Here is a 21,968-nt window from a genome sequence, read left to right on the forward strand (position 1 = left end):
TTTTTAAAATACGTACAATGAGGGGGAGGACAGGGGTAAGGGAGACAAGGAGAAAGGGGGTAGGAGAAAGGAGAAAGGGGGTGGGAGAAAGGAGAAATGGGTAGGAGAAAGGAGAGGAAGGCTGGGAGAAAGGAGAAAAAGTTGGACAAAAAAATAAAATATGACAAAATAAAATATCTCTCTTTTTTCCGGTAAATTAAAAAAAAAATAAGGAGAAGAGGGGTAGGAGAAAGGAGAAGAGGGGTGGAAGAAGGGAGAAGGGTACCCCCTGTCCTCCCCCTCTACAATAGCAACTACTCAGAAGTTTTATAAATATTTTTCTCTAATTTTTAGTCAATTTATCCCTTTCTAGTGCACCCATTGTATAAAAAAAATCCACGTGTGCTTCGTTTGATCTCAGTTCTTCATTGGTTAAAATCCGATTATGACGTCGAATTTTCTTGTTTTCCTCCGAATTTCCTATTGTGACGGCATGAAAAAAAGGCGACCATGCCTGATGACATCACATAGAAAGAACACATCTTTTTGCAGATCAGTCGCAAAGAAGGAATAAGTTTGCCTGCGTATTGTTAGAAAATCATTAGATAAACAGATTCCACCACCAAATCTCGTGTAATACGATATTTATCCACTCTCGACAGTTAAATTTTAAATATTTCTTCTTCCGAATACGGGAGTAGACTCCTAGGTAGGAGTGTAAAACGCTCGGCGAGTCTCGGGTTTAGTCGCACACCAGTCGTGTCCAATCCGGATCTCAAAAACCGATTCCGATATGCAGTTTATTGTATAATAGATACGTCAGCAAAACCAGTGTACACATCATGCACATATTTAATGGATTTGTCATAAGGCGCTAACAACAAAACGCAACGATAAGAATAGGAAACACAACCATAAAAATAATTATGGAGGAATGGTGAGACAGTGGCGGACCCCTCCCCCCCCCCGTATTTTCCACCTTTACCAGATGAACCACTTCAGTTGGAAAATCCTCTTGAAGTGTAGAATCCCTTATTGTTGATTATTCACTATTGCCGTATTGGAGGGGGAGGACAGGCGTAAGGGAGACGGGGAGAAAGGGGGTAGGAGAAAGGAGAAAGGGGGTGGGAGAAAGGAGAAAGGGGGTAGGAGAAAGGAGAGGAAGGCTGGGAGAAAGGAGAAAAAGTTAGAGAAAGGAGAAAAAATAAAATATCTCTCCTTTTAAAATTTTTTCTTATATTTCAAGAAAAAATATCTCAAAAGGAGATGTTTTATTCTAATGGGAGAAAGGAGAACAGGGGTAGGAGAAAGGAGAAGATGGGTGGGAGAAGGGTACCCCCCTGTCCTCCCCCTCGTATTGGGCTATTCCAGAAATAATCCATACCCCCCTATAGTCCAAATAATTATGACGTCTTAAAAGGCTATTATAATTTTTTTCTTTGACGCCTTACATCGACGACGTTAATGTAAGGCGTCAAAGAAAAAAATTATAATAGCCTTTCAACAGGTCGGGACCACTACCTTATATGGAAATGCATAAATTAGCATACTTATGTTCTCGCACATGTAATTGTTTATTTACATGTGACGCAATTTATTTTTACCTAGGTTTTTGACCAATCCACTAAATGAGTTACAATGCATGATGGACTACTACGTGTTTACAATCAACCAAGAACACGTGTTATTTACTGAAAACAACACATTTTTTCGTGCAATGCGGGATTCACAATTTCGCTTAGTTTTTCATTTTGTGTATCCTTATTTATAGTTCGTGATATAAAGTATTACTTCCATGCTCAGATTAACGAAGAGTTGTTTCTATGCGAAGAAAAAAGGGTTTGAATTACCCGATATATAGCCATTAACATCATGTTTGATGATGGCACAGAGATTTCATGTATTGTTCCACCAGAAGCAACGAAACAACTGCGAAAAAACACAATTACCCATGAGACAAACTTACTGGTGTAAAGTAAGCCGTCGATAACAGCCGGAGTACAGTAATGTTTGTATATATAGATAATTAAAGGCAAATATGGGATCCTTGAATTTTGTGTTCGTAAAAAAGGCGAAGAAATATTTACATACATGGCAGTGTTAACAAAATCTATAAGTATTTTTGTTGGTCACATTTCAGTATATGGGACTTCCAAATTGTTCCCTTTTTTTAAGGTAGTGAAGTAAGCAACTGTAGTTTCAGTTTGTTCGTTTTTTAACGGGCTCAGACATTTGACAAACTGAATAAAATCATTACAGCTGATTTCTTAAACCTACAAAGTAAAACTTTGGTTGGCTTGCTTGCTTTGTTTGTATAGTTGTTTATACAAGCTTTGAAAATAAGATTGACATCTTTAAACAATATATATATATATATATATAGGCATAGTTTAACTTGTATATTTTATATTTTGTACAATATACAAACAAAGCAAGCAAGCTAACCAAAGTTTTGCTCCACATGCATTAGGAAATAAGCTGTAATGATTTTATCCATATGTATGTGCGACAAGATGGAAAATTTGATATGTTTTGTGAAAATTGCAGCGTTGGATCTATAATAAAAAAGAAGATGTGGTATGATTGCCAATGAGACAGCTGTCCACAAGAGACCAAAATGACACAGAAATAAACATTTATAGATCACCGTACGGTCTTCAACAATGAGGAAAGCCCATACCGCATAGTAAGCTATAAAAGTCCCCGAAATGACAATGTAAAACAATTCAAACGAGAAAACTAACGTCCCTAATTATATAAAAAAAATGAACGAAAAAAAAATATGTAACACATAAACAAACGACAACCACTGAAATACAGGCTCCTATACAATATATTTTTTTTTGATGAGATAGATTTCTTGTCCTTTTATATATTTAATTGAGCCGGTTTTTTTTTTGTTTTTTTTTTTGTTTGGATTGTTTTACACAAGTAATTTTTGGGTCATTAATAGCTTACTTTTCAGCATTGGACCTATGACTGCTTACTTTACTAAATTATGTCTTTGTTGGAAAGATGTCTCATTTAGTTTAGTTTAAACATATTTATTTATAGTGGATTGGGAAACAAGTTTTCCAACTTATATTAATCCCTTTCCACTTTGCGGGATGTCTCATTTGGCACTCATACGTCATCTTCTTATTTCTATATACAAAGCACGTTTTAGAAAAAAAAATAATAGGTAATATGGCACCCACTATGATCCAGAGACTTTTAATATTGGAGATATTTTACATATGTCAACAGGACAGCAGCCGAACGATAAAAAACCTCTGAGGTATATTTTGTGATAAAATTAGCAACAAACGATATTATCGATGGATGAAACTATAAAAAATGTATTGAGCTAAATACCGTACCCGCTCAGTGGCGGATCCAGGGGGCGGGGGTTCAGGGGGATGGACCCCCTTTTTTGGACGATCAGTGCATTTGGATGGGGACATGTAGTTGGAACCCCCTCCCCTTTTGTCCAGGGTTAGGACCCCCTTTTTAAAATGGCTGGACCCGCCCCTGCCGCTTTCATAACACTTCTTTTTAGCATACTGAATATTATGATGTTCTTACTATTAGTTCAGGTCCTGATAAAAAAAAAAACACATTCAGTACAGAAAGAAGTGTTTCAATAAAAGTTTCGTGTTTTTCTTGGCAGAAATGATTTTGCAAGACACTACACAATATACCACTCCTTTGGCCCCCCACAAAAAAAAAAAAAATTATCTTCAATTTTTGACCCCCCATTTTAAAGAAAAAAACCCCTTTTTACATCCAAAATAAAAATTTTACCAACATTTTTGTGTGATTTTTAACTTCAAAATTAAGAAGAAAAAAAACACACTTTGTATTTATACCCCCCATAAAAAAATAAAAAAATTTTTTTGTAAAGAGCACACCAAAACCTTAATCCTGGGGTTTTTTATAAAACTTATTTTTTCCCCTAAGGGGAGTAGTATAGTACTTGAACGACTCCAGCGCCCCCCCCCCAAAAAAAAATAAATTTGACCCCCAAAAAATTACCCTCATTTCAAGTAAAAGAGCCCTAAATTTTCATAAAAAAAAAAAGCAAAAAAACACCCAAAAAACACCAAATTTTCTTACTCCCAAAAAAACCGGGAGAACTGACAGAGAAAGAATTCTGTGGGATTTAAGAGAAAAAAAAAAAAAATCAATTTTTACTTTTAAAAATGAAACAACCTACAGCTCCTGATTTATATCCAGAATTACCTATAGAAGATGGACAAAACTATAGATTACAAAAAATTTCAGAAATAGAAAATTCTTTAAAAAATGAAAGAGACAAAAGAAATTCTTTATATAAAAAATATAAAAGAGGAGTAAACTTTACAGATGGAATAGATACAACTTTAATTTCAGCATCAGTTATTTCTGCAGGTATAGGTGTTGCTATTCCTATTTTATTACCTTTACAAATAACAGCAGTCGCATGCGGAAGTATTGGTGGTGTAATAAAATTAATAAGAAGAAAGCTTACTTTAAAAGCTAAAAAACATTACGAAATAAAAACTTTAGCAGAATGTAAATTAAATAGTATTAAAGATTTAATTTCTAGGTCTTTAACTGACAACAAAATAAGTGAAGAAGAATTTAAACTTATTTTAGAAGAGCAAGAAAAATTTAATGAAATGAAAAAAAATTCCCAAAAAGAAAAAATGGAAAATTTCCTAAAAGGAAAAAGTTTAACTACTTTAGGAGAAGATGAAAGAAAAAAACTTATAGAAGAAACAGAAAATAGAGTAAGAAACGAAATAAAAAAAAAAATGGAAAATCTATAATTTTTATAAACAAAATAACTTTAGTTGAAAATAAAAGTCCACCAAACTATGAATCAATTTTTTATTAAATAAATGGAAACAGAAAAAACTAAAAAAAAAATTCAATATATTTTAGAACAAGAAGAAACAGATGAAAGTTCTTTAGATGAAAATGAAGAAATACAAAATCACAAAGTGAAAATAAATGGACTTACAAAAAAACAAAAAGATAAACTTATAGAAAATCTACAAAAAATGGTAGATAATGAGTTTGACTATTTTTATATAAAAATATTTATATTAAAAATATTATTAACAGGTACTTTTTATTGGACATTAACAGATATATTTAATTAATTTTTTTTTTATTTAATTTTATTTTATTTTATTTAATAAAATGGCAGAAGGGGGTTATGAGTTTGATAATCCTGTTTTTAAAATAGATGATTATGATGATGATGATTATGATGATGAAGAAAAAACACCATTAATAGATAATGATGATGAAGAGTTTCAAAATTATATAAATAAAGAATTTGAAAATTCAAGAGCTTTATCAGAAAATGATGCTAAAATTCGTAAAAAAGAAACTACAAAAAAAATGATTAAACAATTTTATAAAAAAAATGGTGAAACAACACGTAATGAAGTAGGTTTTTTTGTTAGGGAAGATCATAATGAAAGACAAATCTTATATGTAAAAGATGAAAAAGGTAATAATATTGCATTAACGTATTTTAAAAAAGGAGTATTAAAGTTTTATAAATTTAGTACTCTTCAAAAAGAATACGGTGTTAATTTTGTCAGAGATGTTTTAGGTGTAGATGATTATAAAATATCTGATTATTTAAAAGAAGGTAGATCAATGTTTCAAGATTTTCAAAGAACGATAAAAGCACCAATTCGTGAACTCGATAATATAGAAATTCCATTACAAGAAATATCTACACAAGAAGAAGGACAAGAATTATTAGAAACAGCAAGTAATGCAGAAACATATGTGAAAGAAATAGAAACTTCATTTATTGAACATGGAACATCTTTAGTAGATAATGAAACACAAACAAAAATTACAAAAAGAGAGATGGATGGTGTAATCAGTGCAATGACAACAGTAAAAGAAGAGCTTGAAAATAATTTAGCAAAACTGAATGAAACAAATAAAGACTTAGCAAAAGAAAATGCCAAATTAGAACAAGCTAAAGAAGACAATGATGAATTTCAAATAGATAGAATAAGTAGTCGAATAAGAGAGTTAGAATCTGAGAGAAGTACAAGAATAGAAACAATTAATATTAATAGAGAAAAACTACGTAGTCAATTAGTTAGATTTAAACAAACAATACATAAAATGTTAAACGAAGACAAAACATTAGGTGAAAGAATAAGAACATTATTCAGAGAACAAGGAATAACAATAGTTAGTGTTTTAACTGCTTTTGGAATGATTATTGGTGTTATTGTTGAAACATTTACTGGTGGAACTACTTCTCCTTCTCCTGCTCCTTCTCCTTCTCCTCCATCAAAAGGTGGTGTACAAGACTGGATAAAAAAACAATTAAAAAATCTTGGAAAACTATTATCTTTTCTTGCAGGAAAATTAGCAGCTGCATTACCAGGTATTATAGGTTCTATTTTATCTTGGTTATTAACTGCAACAAAAGACGTAGTAAATTGGTTTGCAAACAACTTATGGGCATTGCTTATTTTAGTTGTTAGTTTATTGTTTACTGCTGCTAGAGATTATTTGAAAAAATAAAGTGCTGTAAATCCTATTACAATACTTACAAATATTATTGCTTGTTTATTATCTTCATGATCTTCATGTTCAATTTTTTTTATTGGATCTATTTTTGGTTCTTTAGGCTTTTCAGGTTTTATAGGTTCTTGTGGTTTTACAGGTTCTTTTGGTTTAAAATCAACATGATCAAAATTTTTATTATTTAAATCATCATTTAAACCGAGTGTTTGATTTTCTGTTGCAATTATAATTTTATTATTATAACCAACAATACTTCCAATTTGTAAAACCATATCACTGGGAGACATATATAAACCAAGTCCATAAGCATAATCAACTTTACTTCTTGCGTATTTTAAAACATTTTGATAATTTGATATCTGAGTGGGTAAATCAGTAGGACTATTAATAACATCTTGTACATTTGCTAAGAATTGTTTTTGTGCATCAAATCCTGTTCCTACTTTTAAAATTTCTGTTTTTGTTTGAGATTGTGCACCCAACAAAGCCCATACGTAAATTTTAATACTTTCATTAATACGTTCAATACCTGCTCGTGTAAAACCTTCTGATTTATCTAAAATAAATGTTGTCCAAGCCATACTTATATCTTTTTCATGATAAATTGTATCATGAATATTAAAGAAAGGACCATCTTTTCTATGATTTTGTCTATATTCATCACTTGGTTTATAAAATTCTTCAAAACTTCCTAATCCTTGACATGATGATTCTAGTTTTTGTCTCCAATCTGTATTTGGAGAAATATTAAATTCATCACATAATTTTTGATATGCAGCTTTGTCATATGGGTTTTTGTAATAACAGAAAGAAGAATCTGTTGGTAAAGGTGATTTAAGTTCTTTTAAAATTCTGGCAACACAATAATATAAATGAAACATATAAAAAGACTTTGTAAGATTTGAAGTATTTTGTATATGATCATTATAAGAAACACCACATCCTGTACTTGCACACCATACTGCAAAGTTTAATTGACATTGCCACCAATCAAATGAAGAATGAATCCATGTATTCCATGGTTCGTTAGTGTGTATTGATGGGTTTTGATAGTTTTGAAATAAATCAGGAAAAGCTGTTTTAAAGTTCTCTTTTTGATTTACAAATATTGTTTGATTTACAAGATTTGTTTTTAATTGATGATCTTTTTCAGAATATTTAATACCTGGATTATATGAAACATTAGGATTATATTTAAATTCTTTTGTTATCATTTTTTTATATTAAAAATGTTTCATACTATTTCAAATATTGATAATACAATAAACTTAGAACAATACATAAATAACAGAAATGGAAATAAACGTATTGGTTTGAAATTTATAAGATACAGTATAGGTTGGTATAATGTTTATCATGGGTTTATTACAAAAACCGGAGAGGAACAACAAAGGATTATGAATGGTTATTATAGTTTTCAACAAATAGTGGATGAATTTCAAAAAGAAAATATTGTATTATCTGTAAATGAAGCAAATGGTATCGCTTCATTAAACACTACTACTGAGTTAAAGATAAGTAAGGGTTTGGGAAATATGTTAGGGTTTAATAATAAACGTAAATTCGAACCTGATGAATTACATTATGGAAACAAATTTGTGGATTTTGCTATCCATAAATCATTATATATCCATTTGGAACAAGTTAGCACTTCTCATAATTATCTTGATGGTAAGCCAAGTACATTATTGGCTGTTATTCCAGTCGAGAATAAAGAGTTTGGTGAAGTTATAACAGCGAGATTTGAGCATCCGGAATATAAGTGTTTAGTAAATGATGTTATAACAGAATTGAAATTAGAAATAAGAGATGAAAATAATAACAAGATAATTAATCATTTACCAATTAATTGTGTTTTAGAAATTATATAATTTATTTAATAAAATGAGCATACTTGGTGTCAAAAAAAAAAACGTAGAAAAAGAAATATTAAATATGAAGAGTGAGCTTCAAACAATGGATACTAAGGATAAAAATTTACATCGGAGTGTCGCTGCCCTAAGCATCAGAGTTTTAAATGTTGAAAATATAGTTGGTAATATTAAAAATAAACCAGACAGAAAAATAATAAGTATATATGCTGGAATTGATGGTCCAATACATGGAAATAAAAAGTTTAATTTTGGTGTTGGTGGTGGTTATTATGTAATGAACTTTCCAGGACAAATATTGGGTATTAGTTTAGTAAGTTTAAGAACAAGCACAGATATTATAGCCATTAAGATGATTGTTAATGATAAGTCAACTAGTTACAAAATGAGTTTGGATAATGGTGTCACACACGGTTTTAATAACTTTCATACACCTTTTGAAGTTAAGGCTGGAGATTTAATAAGTTTTATTAGTATGACTAATAATTATACATGTATCAATACTCTAGTATCAGTGGTAATTGAATTATTTTTATAACAAATTTAATCCTTAAAAATGTCGGCATACGGAAACAAATTAAATCCTTACAGAAAAATAAGAGAACCTCGTGGTGTGAAAGGTATTCGTCAAAGTGTATCAATAACAAATAATCCTTCAACTATTGATCAAAATCAACAGCTATTAGTGAGATTCCCCAATCTAAGCAATAATGATGTTATTGTTCCTGGAACAACCAGATTGGCATTTGAAATAGAACTCACATCTACAGACGACAATGCAACTATATATCAAAACATAGGAAGAGCAATAGTTAAAAAAACAACAATTCGTATAAGTGGAAATGAAATTATGTCAATTGATGATAGTGATATTTATCATTGTTATGTTGATTTATGGAAATCTACATCTGAACGTTTAAATATGGCATACCAAGGTATTGGTGAAACAAACATGTTAAAACACAGAGTTGGCGCGGATGATAAAGCATCAAACACAGGCGATGAAGCAATTGCAACTGCATATGGTGCAAGATTTTGTATCCCACTTGATTTTGAACTATTAGAAACTCATATGCCTTTTTATCAAGCAGGTCTTGGTGATAGACTTGAATATGAACTTACATTTAATAATTATAGCAATGTTATTAAATCAACAGATACATCTGCAAGTTATACAATCAAAAACATTTGTTTAGAATTTGATATGGTTACTGATACAGAATTAGCAAGACAGATAAGACAACAAGTTAATGGTAAGATGGTTATTTTGTACGATAGAATACTAAGACATAGAAAAATAACCAAAAACAAATCTGATACATTGTGGAATATAAATTTAAATGTTCCAGCTAGAAGTATGAAAGGAATTCTAATGTTGTTCGAAGATCCTGAAAGAACAAGTACCGAAACTTATTATAATCCTAACATAACAAAAGTAGAAATGACAATAGAAGGTGTTCCAAATCAACTATACAGTCAAGGAATGAAAGCATATCAACAATGGGATGAAATAAATAAATTCTTTGCTTTAAATTCAAAAAGAAATAAAACAACAGAAGAAGTTTTAAAGGATTTAAATTTATCCTATACAACATTAGAAAAATATCTTACAACTAATTATGCATTATGGTTAGATTTACGTTCAACAGATGACAATTCGTTACACGGTTCAGGTAGAAGAATTGAAAATGCTTCTGAAGGTATTACTATCCAAATAACTAAAACAGCAGGAGCAAATAAATTAATAAATGTTTATCTGTTTGTTATACAAGATGCACAAATTAATTTTGAAGATGGAAGATTTAAAGAAGTTAATTACTAGTAAGCGAACGGTTCCCCTTTAAAAATGGAAGAGATACACTCCGATTCCCTTTATGAATTACCAAAATATCCCCATTGTGCTATTATATGTGGACAAACAGGATGTGGAAAAACAGAGTTTGTTCTTGATTTATTAGAAAAAGAATATAGTAAAGTTTTCAAATATATAGTCATACTTTGTCCAACCATCCAATGGAACAAAGCATACAAAAATCGTGAATGGATTGGTGATGTTAGAAAACCAAAAACAAAAAATCTAATAATTGTTAATCCTATTGTTGAAGTGAGAGAAGCAAACGGTTCCCTTTATGAAGAAGAGAAGCTACAAGAACTACTAAGAGTGTTCTTTAAAAAATATGCTGGTCATCCAACATTATATATCATTGATGACTGCAGTGCAACAAAAGAACTAACAAAGAAAAAAGATATGCTGTCCGAGCTTGCATTTTCAGGAAGACATGCGGAACAATCAGTGTGGGTCATTTCACAGAGATACAACTCTGTTTTAAAAGATTTAAGAGAACAAACAAAATGGTTATGCATGTTCTACACAAAAGATAGAGATAGTTTTGATAATTGTCTAAGAGAAAATGATGTTATTCCTACTTTGGAAGAAAGACAAAGAATAAAGGAAGAACTTAAAAAAAAGAAACATCGTAAATTAATATTAAAGACTGATCAACCTACTGATTATTGGTTACTTAATTGATTTTTTTAGCAATTCTCAAGTAATGCTTAAGTAATGCTTAAGTAATGCTTAAGTAATGCTTAAGTAATTCTTAAGTAATGCTTAAGTAATTTAACCAAAATAAGTAATTCTTAAGTAATTTAACCAAAAATAAGCAATAAAAAAAGCAATGCTGTTGGAAATACTAACAATTACAACAAACACTGCAGTCTTATCATTGGTTGGATATGTTGTATTTAATTTTTTTAAAGTTAAAAATAAATTATATCCGTTTTTTGAAACGTATAAAATGAATGCTGAAGAATTATTAAGCGAGCAAATTGTGGAAAACATAAATATTGATGATGAAGCGAGCGAAGTGAACGGTTCCCTTCAAGAAAAAAAACGCGAAAGATTATCAGCTGTTGTTGCTGGTGGGAGTAGTAAACAATATCTGGGTAAAGAATTACAACTGTCAGATATTGATAAAATGACAACAGAACAAATAAACAAACTATACTGTAAATATGAAGCAAGATTGGGAGCTAGTATGACCAAGACATTAGGAAACTCTTTTATAAATTTATATGTCATGGGTGTATCAAAGTTTTTCAAAGTTGTTAATCCACCAATTTTGATACAAGACTTAGAGGAAGATCCTTTTATCAATAATGCTTTAACTAATACATGTTGTGAACTGTACTATAGATATGGAATGTATCTTGCTCCTTTTACTGCAATATTAACAACAGCAAGACATATCGAACCACTCGCTTCGCTCGATTTCCAAAAAAAAGATGAAAAAAATGACATAAAAAATGATGAATGAAAATCCTGAACAAAAAGAAGTATTTAAAAAACCCAAACCAAAAGACCCAAAAAGAGTAGCTGCTGGTAAGAAAGGTGCAGAAGTAAGAATAAGAAATGCAGAATTGAGAAAAAAAGAAGTGGAAAAATTAAAAAAAGAAAATTCAAAAATCAAACAAATAACAAAAGATTCTGATACAGAAACAGATTATGGATCAAACGAACATATTCCTTCGGTTGAGAAACACTCCAGTTCCCTAGTTGATTATAAATTTGTACTTTTTTCTATAAGTATTGTTGGATTGGGATTGTTTTTTTACAACCAAAGTAAGAAACCAGAAAGAATGATTAAGGAAATAACAAAACCAGAAAAACAAAATAAAGAAATTGATCCTTTTGAATTTAATTAAATTTAGTACATTAAAATGACAACTCAAAAAGACGGAAAACAAATAGCAAATATGTTATATCATGCTGGAGTGGAAACATTGTTAACAGTTGGATATGCAGAAATAGGTAAAAAGGTATTAAGGAGGCCAGCACCAAAAGTGGATTTTAATATGAATGATGTTGTAATGTTATCCATTGATATATTACTTGCAATGGCAACAAAAGATATGTTGATTAAGCAAGGTATTATACCTGCTGATATTATGAAGTAATTTTTGTTTTTATAAAATGGCAAGTGCTTTAACAATGATGCTTGGTGGGGCAATAACAAATGCTTTTGCATTTTCAGGGAGTAATTATTTATTTTCACATATGGGTAGTAATGCAAATGAAGAGAAAATAAGACATGATAAAGCTATAGAAAAATTAGAAAAAGCACAAGCAGAATGGAATAAAAAAAGAATACAAAAATTAGATTTTATAAATGAACAATTACAAAAGGAACATCATGCGGTTCAGACTTTTGATGATGTTGACCAGGCAATGAAACTATACTATCGTGTCACGAATAAAAAATTAACTTCATTATCACCTAAACCTACATTAAGTGATTTTTATATTCCATCAGAAGACCAGAAAAATAGAGAGATTGCATTTGTTGTTGGTGGTATGACATTAACTGGTTTTATTGTTTGGGTAATAAAATAAAAAATAAATACAATTTACGTTTGTATGAAAAATTGGAAAAATAAGAAAAAATTGATAAAAAATAGAGTCCCTAATTTCTGTACTTTTTCTGTTTTTAGGGGTATAGAGAAATAATAAAATAAAATAAAAAATTCTTAAAAAGAAATTTCAGGACATGGTTTTTCAAAAACATATTCATAAACTTTATCTGGTCTAATAAAAGCATCCCAACCAGCTGGAAATTTAGATAACTTTTTACCTTCAAACTTTTCCATTACTTTCATTTGTTGTGGAGTCAAAGGACATTCTCCATCATCTCTTAAACAACATATCTGATAATCTGATAACATTATTCTTCCTAATATAACTTTAGCGTCAGGATCATCTTTCTCAGTATAAGCTTCAATCATTTTTTAGTCTTTTATTTTTTAAAATAAAAATTTAAATTATATATTTTTTAATTTCTTCTCTAATATCCATAAGGAAAACTTCTAATTAGATTTTCATTTTCACAATATACCATTCTTTTATCAAACATATAATCATAAGCTTTAACTTGTTTAACTGTTTTAAGTTGATTATCTTTTCCTATTTTTATGTTGTCATATTTTACAGTTTCATATTTTTCATTTTCATCAGTAACTATTTTTATTTTTTTATCTAATGTAATCTTTTCTTCAACTTCAGCATTTAATCTAAAACCTTTACAACAGCTAACTAGTTTTTCTGTATCTAGTTTCATAGAATAATCTTTTGGTCCAGCAGATATAAATTGTTTTATGTGATTAGCATTGTGTTTTGAAACAATTTCGTCTGTTAAATCTCCTAATTTACTTCCCATCATATTTTCTACTTTTTTACATGCTTCAGAACCATCATCATTGTAAATACAAGAATCTGTATCCATGTATAAAACTCTTTCTTGTAGAATATCCAATAGTTCATATAATTTTAATCTAGCATGTGCTGTTGTAAACAAAGCTATATAAACATTTACACTTGGATTAGGTTTAGAGTATTCTTCTTTATTTTTATATTCTGTTAAAACAATATCTTCATCTAATATCATAGTACTTATATCTTTATATTTTTCATTAAATACTATTTTAGTTATATGTTCTAAAGTAAAACAATATTCTTTTTGTGTAAAATTATCTCTCATACCAAAATGTCCCCATAAATTATTTAAACATATTTTAGCTATAAATCTTAATCCTGAATTGTACTTAACTTTGTCAATATCTAAATCATAAGCAGTATTATCTATAATGTATTGTATTTTTGTTTTACATTCTTTATCGTTTTTACAATCATTTTTACAATATTTAGGATCACATTTACATCCTGAAGCTTCTTGTTTATATTTCATAAACGTATCTACATAAAGTTTAAATATATCTGTAGATGTTTTTTCAAAATGTTCTAGTTCATATATTTTTTGTAATTCATAACCTTTTTCTATTGCTTTATCTATTTCTATTGTAGACCATGTACCTACTATAACTCTTTCCTCATCAGAATGTATACATTTTTCATTTTTAATATTTTTACATTCTTTGCATCTTTTTATTTCATGTATTTTATCATGTTTATTTAAAGTAGGATCGCTTGACGCATCTATGTGTTTACATTTAAAAGATATTTTATTCATACATGTTCTACATAATCCAAAAAGTAATTTATGTGTATTATCACTAGTTGATTGTTTATAAGGTAAAACAGGGTGATACAATCCTTTAGGTGGTAATATTTTACATTTCATTATTCCGAAATAATTCCTATGGGGATTTTTTATATAATCATCTACAGAAATATCTGTATATGTAATAGGATGTCCTATAGGATATTTACAATATTTATTTACTGATGGATACAGAGAACAAAAATCTACATATCTACCCTTTAAATCAGAAAGATTATTGTATAATTGAATAGTTTCTGTTCTTCCTCCATAAAATGCATCTCTTTTATCAATAGGTTTTAAATGTGGATCAACTTCAGGATATTTTTGTTGATCAAACTCACATTCCCATATTGTATGAATTTTTACATTTGGTTTTAGATAATCTTCAATAGTTTTAAGTCTTTCTTTAGTTTGGCCATATAACTCTTTCATAGTTTTTTTATTTCTATCTTTTTTACATATTTCTTCAGGACTATAACATTTTGTACATCCATGCCAATAACATCCAAAAAATTCATAAACATTACGCATTTTATTTTCTCTATCATAATAATAACCATCGACTTTATAACATTTATTATTAATGAATAATTTCTTTTCACCTCCCCTTTTAGCATGTTGAATCATTATATTATATTCTAAAGAAATATACTCTAACCATTGTATTGATTTTTGTGAATGTACTTCTTTAATTGTCATCTTTTTGTGAATTCCAATTGTTTCATTTGTCAACATTAATGTTTTAAATATTTTTGTACAACATTGAGCAATTGTAATATATTGAAATGGATCGATACAATTATTGGTTATATTTAAAAATAATTTTCTATATAAGGTGCAACCTTTGGCAAGAATTAAAACATCCAATAGACAATAATAAAATATTTCTTTATTGAATTTAAATTCTTTTTCTTTAACTTTATTATACCATTCATCAAATAATTCTTTATTTTTAATTGTCATAGTATTATAACCAAAATATTCTTTATCAGGATAAATTCCCTTATATTTTTGATTCTCTGTTGTATTAAAATAATGTGGAAAATAACCTTTGTTACCCACAAATCCAAATGTTTTTGGGAAAGCAGCTAATCCACATAATGTAAAATTTATAGAATCTATGAATCTTAAATTTATTCCTTTAATAACTATAAATGTTAATTTTAATCCTGAAGAAATAATACTATGTTCAATTTTATTTTTTATTATCCATCCTAAAATCGGTTGCATATCATAACCTTTTCCATAATGTGAAATAAAAGTGTAGTCTTTAAATTTGTCTCTTATGAAATATTTACAAAAGTTGTCTATTACAGAATTTCCTATAGGGGTTTCATATTCCCTAAAGGGAATTTTTTCTACATCACTAAAACAATCATCTATGTCTAATTCTAACAAGTTTAAATTATCAATATTGAAATCACATTTAAATACTTTTACATAGTTATTTTTAAAACAATAAATATTTTCTAAATCGTAAGCTATACAAAAATTCATTATATGTATTCCTGTTTCTTGATTTGCTTCAAAATCAAAATATATATATTTATTATTTTTTACTTGTTTTGGCACTGATGGTTTCATATAACATAAGTGTTCTTCATTACTTTCCGTGTATTTTTCATAACAAATTAAACATATTTTTTCACCACATTTGTGATTTTTGCCTGTATATGTTTTGTTACATTTATCACAAATATGTTGTTTTCTGATAGTTGTTACTGTGTTATCTTTGCATGTATGTTGTTCAGTATAACCAATTAAACATACTTTACAAAACCTACGTTTAGCTAAAAATCCTGTTATATTTGTTATAGTGTCAAAGTGTTCATCATGATAATATAAATATATTTGTTCATTATATTCTTCATTACCATTATATAAAATATATTCTGTACTATTTGATGTAAAAACAATTATCCTAATATTAAGATAATTTTCAAAAGCTTTTAAATCATCTAAATTATTACCTTCTTCTTTTATTTCTACTCCTGATTGTTCATGTAAATCTTCAGCAACTCTTTTTTGTAATGGTCTACCCTCTTTAATGTGTTTTAATTGTGAGTTTGTAAAATTTTCTAACAACTTGTTTGAAGCTAAAGAAGTTACAATTGCCCTTGATAAACATATTGTATCATCATTTTTTATTTTGATAATACTTCTTTTATTTATGACATCTAATATTTTTAAAGCTTTACCTTTTCCTCTTTTATTGGGTATAATAGTAACTTCAAAAATAACTTCTTCTAAATTTAATTCTTCAGCACTATTTAATAATCTTTCCATTTGATCCATGAATAACTTTTTAACTGTATTATATGTTCTTATAGGCCAGCTTTTATGTTTAGTAATTATGATTTCATGAATAGGTACTATTTTAATTCTTCCATTAGGGTAATCTTTTATGGAATAGTCTACCATGTGATCAAAAGCATTTGTAAATGTTTCTTGTTTTTCATCCTTTAGACTAATTTTATAATTAAATACATAAATACTTGCTTTATGTTTATATTCTTTTGTCAAAACAAGTTTATATGAATCTCCTCGCTTGGATAAAATTTTATCCTTTTTTGCCTCCATTTTTTAAGAAAACATTTTAGTTACTTAAAAATGTCTAAAACAAATCTAACAAATAAATTAGCAGATGAACTACATCATAGAGTTGTAAAATCTTTTCCTAAAAGACGTGTTTATGTTCATTCAATAGATCAAACATGGGCAGTTGATTTAATAGATATGCAACAATATTCAAAACAAAATAAACACTATAAATATTTATTAGCAGTTATAGATGTTTTTAGTAAATATGGTTGGTTGATTCCATTGAAAAATAAAACAGGAGTAGCAGTGAGTGAAGCATTTAAAACATTATTTAAAGAAAGAAAACCAATATATATTTGGTCAGATAAAGGATCCGAATTTTATAATCGACAAGTAAAAGAATTGTTAAAAGATAATAACATAAAGTTATATTCAACTGAGAATGAAGAAAAATCCAGTGTAGTGGAACGATGGATAGGAACAATGAAACAACATATGTATAAATACTTTACTGCTAATGAAACTTTAAAATATTATGATATATTAGATAAATTAGTTAAAAATTATAATAATACTGTACATTCTTCAATTAAAATGACACCTGTTCAAGCAAGTAAATTAAAAAATGAATTAACAGTGTATAAAAAGTTATATCCAGAAAAAGAAGAGAACATTAAAAAACCTAAATTTAAAGCAGGTACTAGAGTAAGAATAACAAAAAAGAAGGGTAAATTTGAAAAGGGTTATACTACTCGTTGGACTAAAGAAATATTTGTAATTGAAAAAGTTTTAAATACAATTCCTTTTACTTATAAAATAATTGATTTAAAAGGCGAAGAAATAACAGGTTCTTTCTATGAACAAGAATTACAGATGACTAAGTTTTAGATCTTTCTAAATGAAAGGTGCCACATGTGGAGCAGGGTCCGCTTACCCTTCCAGAGCACCTGAGATCACCCCGGTTTTTGGTGGGGTTCGTGTTTCTCAGTCTTTAGGTTTTTTTCTGTGTTGTATTTTGTGTTCTGTTGTTTGTCTGTTTGTCTGTTTCTTTTTTAGCCATGGCTTTGTTGATTTGTCGATTTACTTTTTACTTATGAGATATAACGTCCCTTTGGTTTTTCGCTCCTCCTTTACTTACGGTTAATTTATTACCAAAACAATAATCAGTTTCAAAATTTTAATTTGAAAACAAAAGTGCAATGAATACATACAAATCAAACACTATAAACATAATATCACTGTTCAAAGTTAGATCTGTCACATCCACTAAAAGTTACCCGGTTATGAATAACCGTTACAATGTCCCACCTACTGATCATGTATGATCACTCCTTATATGGAATAAGAAAATCAATAGTAAAGAGTTGTCCCACCTACTGATCATGTATGATCACTCCTTATATGGAATACAATATCACATACATATCAAACTTCTTGTGACGGAGTAAGTTTATCATCTGCTGGAATAATGTCTACCTGTCTCCAAATGGTGGCAAACTGATCCATTGCTAACATTTGTTTGATAAGTTCTTGTTTTGAAAGAATATCATTGATTGAAACATTAATGTTCAGAAAACCTTGAAATCCTTTAAGTAGATTAGAAAGTTGTCTTAATTTCCGAGCATGAGGTATAGATATATCTATCTGAGTTGATAACCATGTGTCCCACGTTGTATTGACCTTTGATGAAATAAACCAGTCTCTCAAAGCATTAAGGAAATCACCGAAAAGAATGTTAAACAGCATACCTTGGGCATTATGTCTTCCCAAGTGTTTGTATGCTTCTTGTAACTGTTTAACAGGGTCGCCTTCTATATTAAAACTAAACTTCTGCCTCGAAATTGTCTTTGATAAATCCGCCTTTCTGCTCATTAGAAAGGTGTGAAGTTCTTCAGGGGTCGTGATAGTTTGCTTTTTTTTCTTTCCCAGTTTTTCTTTAAATAAGTCCTGCACCTTTCTTTTCGGAGCTTTTGGAAGTTTAACCGGTCCCAAACTCTTAGCTCTTTCGATTGTCTCAATCATGCTCTGATAGTAACTGATATTTTCTATCAAAATGTTACTTTCTTCTAAACTCCATGACCAGTTCTGTGGTTGAGGCTGCACCTGACACTCTTGACTTTCCATTTGTATTTCTTTTGTAGAATTACTTTCTTGAAACATTAATTCACGTCTTCTCACCACTGTTAATTTAAAACGAAAGACCGCACCAGTCTGCTATATGTTTACATGTGATGACAACATTGTCTAGGTAACATGTAAACATACTCTTGACAACCATGTAAATATTTCCAATGATCGATTTTGTCTATAGCACTTCACAAATGTAAAAAGCAATTTAAGTTGTAGTCGTATTGATCCGTTTTATTACTAGACTTTATTGATAGAATTAATTAAAAATAACAATTTACATTGTCTAGGCAACATGTAAACATACTCTTGACAACCATGTAAATATTTCCAATGATCGATTTAGTCTATTTAAAAGTCATGTCCTATTAAATAGCAAATGTAAAAGCAATTTAAGTTGTAGTAGTATTGATCCGTTTTATTACTAGACTATATTAATAAAATTAATTAAAAATCAAGGTTGGGGCGCACTGGGGAAATTATTTTTTCTCTTAAATCCCACAGAATTCTTTCTCTGTCAGTTCTCCCGGTTTTTTTGGGAGTAAGAAAATTTGGTGTTTTTTGGGTGTTTTTTTGCTTTTTTTTTTTATGAAAATTTAGGGCTCTTTTACTTGAAATGAGGGTAATTTTTTGGGGGTCAAATTTTTTTTTTTTTTGGGGGGGGGGGGCGCTGGAGTCGTTCAAGTACTATACTACTCCCCTTAGGGGAAAAAATAAGTTTTATAAAAAACCCCAGGATTAAGGTTTTGGTGTGCTCTTTACAAAAAAATTTTTTTATTTTTTTATGGGGGGTATAAATACAAAGTGTGTTTTTTTTCTTCTTAATTTTGAAGTTAAAAATCACACAAAAATGTTGGTAAAATTTTTATTTTGGATGTAAAAAGGGGTTTTTTTCTTTAAAATGGGGGGTCAAAAATTGAAGATAATTTTTTTTTTTTTTGTGGGGGGCCAAAGGAGTGGTATATTGTGTGACACTATACAGGTTTAAAAGAGCTCAAATGATTTTCTTACTGGACAGTGATCACTTCATTGTAAATTTCACTGCGTCGTGAAATTAATGCAGGTTCAATTCATAACAATGCACAAAACCGGTTCAACTACTTTTGCAAGGCGAAAAAGAAAGTCGAATCGTGAAGCCAATAAACAATATTTTTTTAATCTGAGCATGCAAATTGAAGATTACGTTATATATTTTACATTGAATATATTTGCAGAATAAAAACTTTGGTAATGAGAGTCCCAGACAATATATTAATTGACTGTTTTCCCACTAATTCCACGTGTTTTAAGTAGTTGTTTACTCGTAGTAGCCCACAATGCATTGTAGTTCATTGAGTCGATTGGTCAGTTTTTCAAGGCCATATTGGCCTTGTGTTTTGGAAATTACTATGCAAATATATTCTGACGTCAGAAAATCTAGAGTTCTCGACCTGTTCAAGACGTCATAATTATTTGGACTAACCCCCCTATAGAAGGTTAAGGATTTCCAGAAAAAAATCTGTTAAAATCTCAGATTTTCAAGAAAATATTCTGTAAGTTGTCAATAATTTCCAGATTATTTCAAAAATTCTAAAAAATATTCCAGGAAAAAAATGAGAATAATACTAAAAATTCCAAGAAAATATCCTGTGGAAATAAATATTTCCAGACAAATTTAATTTCCAACAGAAAAATTCCAGATAAACAATTTTCATGAAACATATAAGTTTTAATATTGTTTTTTTTGTGTCATACATGTAGATGATTAGATCAAACTGGCATTCATTCAGTGTATGGCAGCTGTATGCTTACTTGTTTTTGTTTAAATGTCTTTGTGATCAAGTTCATCCATTTCAAATGTACAATCATTCAATGGATAATTTATCTTGGGTCTTTTTATATTGTTATGATACATTACGGTCTCTGGTAAGGGTGAAGGTTGGCTCCTGTTGTAATGTTTAAAACACTACATTTTTTTATGCACCTTTTCTAAATCAGATGCCATTGACATTGTTCAGTGGTTGTCATTTGTTGGTGTAGTAACTTGTTCATGTTTCTGGTTTCTTTTTTTTTCATATAGATTCCACAGTTGGTTTTCTGTTATTTTTGGGGCCCATTATAACTTGTTGCTTGGTGTGAGCCAAGGCTCCATGTTTTTGACCTATACCTGTTAACTTTTTATGCGCTGTGATTTGGGTTGAGAGATGTCTCATTGGTATTCTTACCACATCTTCTTGTTTATACATGTAGGACTCTAAAGTGCGATGGTACTCTAAAGTGCGATGGTCACGCTAAAGTGCAATGGTCTACGCTAAAGTATGACGGTGTCTCACGCTAAAGTGCAATGTTTGTTTGTTCCCTAAAGTACGATGGTACAGCACGCTAAAGCGCGATGGAACAAAAGAGAAAGATTCAAGGGCACTAATGTCAAAAACAAGTCTTTTTGCGAAATCTAGTTTGCAATGATTCAACATATATACAACTTAGATTGACAACTAATACAAATAAATTTTGGAAAATCACTTGGATCATTTTGAATATCAATGTTTAGTGAGAGTTTAATGTCTCTAGCATATTTTGATTTTTCGTATGATAGGTGGTGAGCAGTTCTCTTTTCTGTAGTTCCACATAAACGACAGTTATAGTCTGGGTCCATTTTTTACCATATCTGTTGACAAAAAAAGACTATTTTGGATTTGTTTTAAAGGGTTGAAGGGTAGAAAAAGCACATCATAAGTTGTGATTGAAAGTTGTTTGTCTTACGTCCAGTGGCATGTATTTCATTCATATTTCGGGACTGTACATATTGAAAATTGAGCCGATTTAATCAAGATTTAAAAAAAGACAATTTTATTATAGAGCAATTATAAGACTTACAAATGTA

The 21,968-nt window shown here is 29.4% G+C and overlaps 1 protein-coding gene across 1 annotated transcript in view; it reads left to right on the forward strand.

Moving 5' to 3' along the window:
- The first annotated feature begins 822 nt into the window (after positions 1-822).
- The window catches only part of LOC143044328 (uncharacterized), a 54,697-nt gene continuing 33,551 nt past the window's right edge, over positions 823-21,968 (forward strand). The window contains exon 1 of the mRNA XM_076216280.1: positions 823-916. Coding sequence (XP_076072395.1) covers positions 914-916 — 3 coding nt within the window. The 5' untranslated portion in view covers positions 823-913. The remainder of the gene's footprint in view (positions 917-21,968) is intronic.

Source organism: Mytilus galloprovincialis, chromosome 9, assembly GCF_965363235.1.
Source record: "Mytilus galloprovincialis chromosome 9, xbMytGall1.hap1.1, whole genome shotgun sequence".
Classification (NCBI taxonomy): domain Eukaryota; kingdom Metazoa; phylum Mollusca; class Bivalvia; order Mytilida; family Mytilidae; genus Mytilus; species Mytilus galloprovincialis.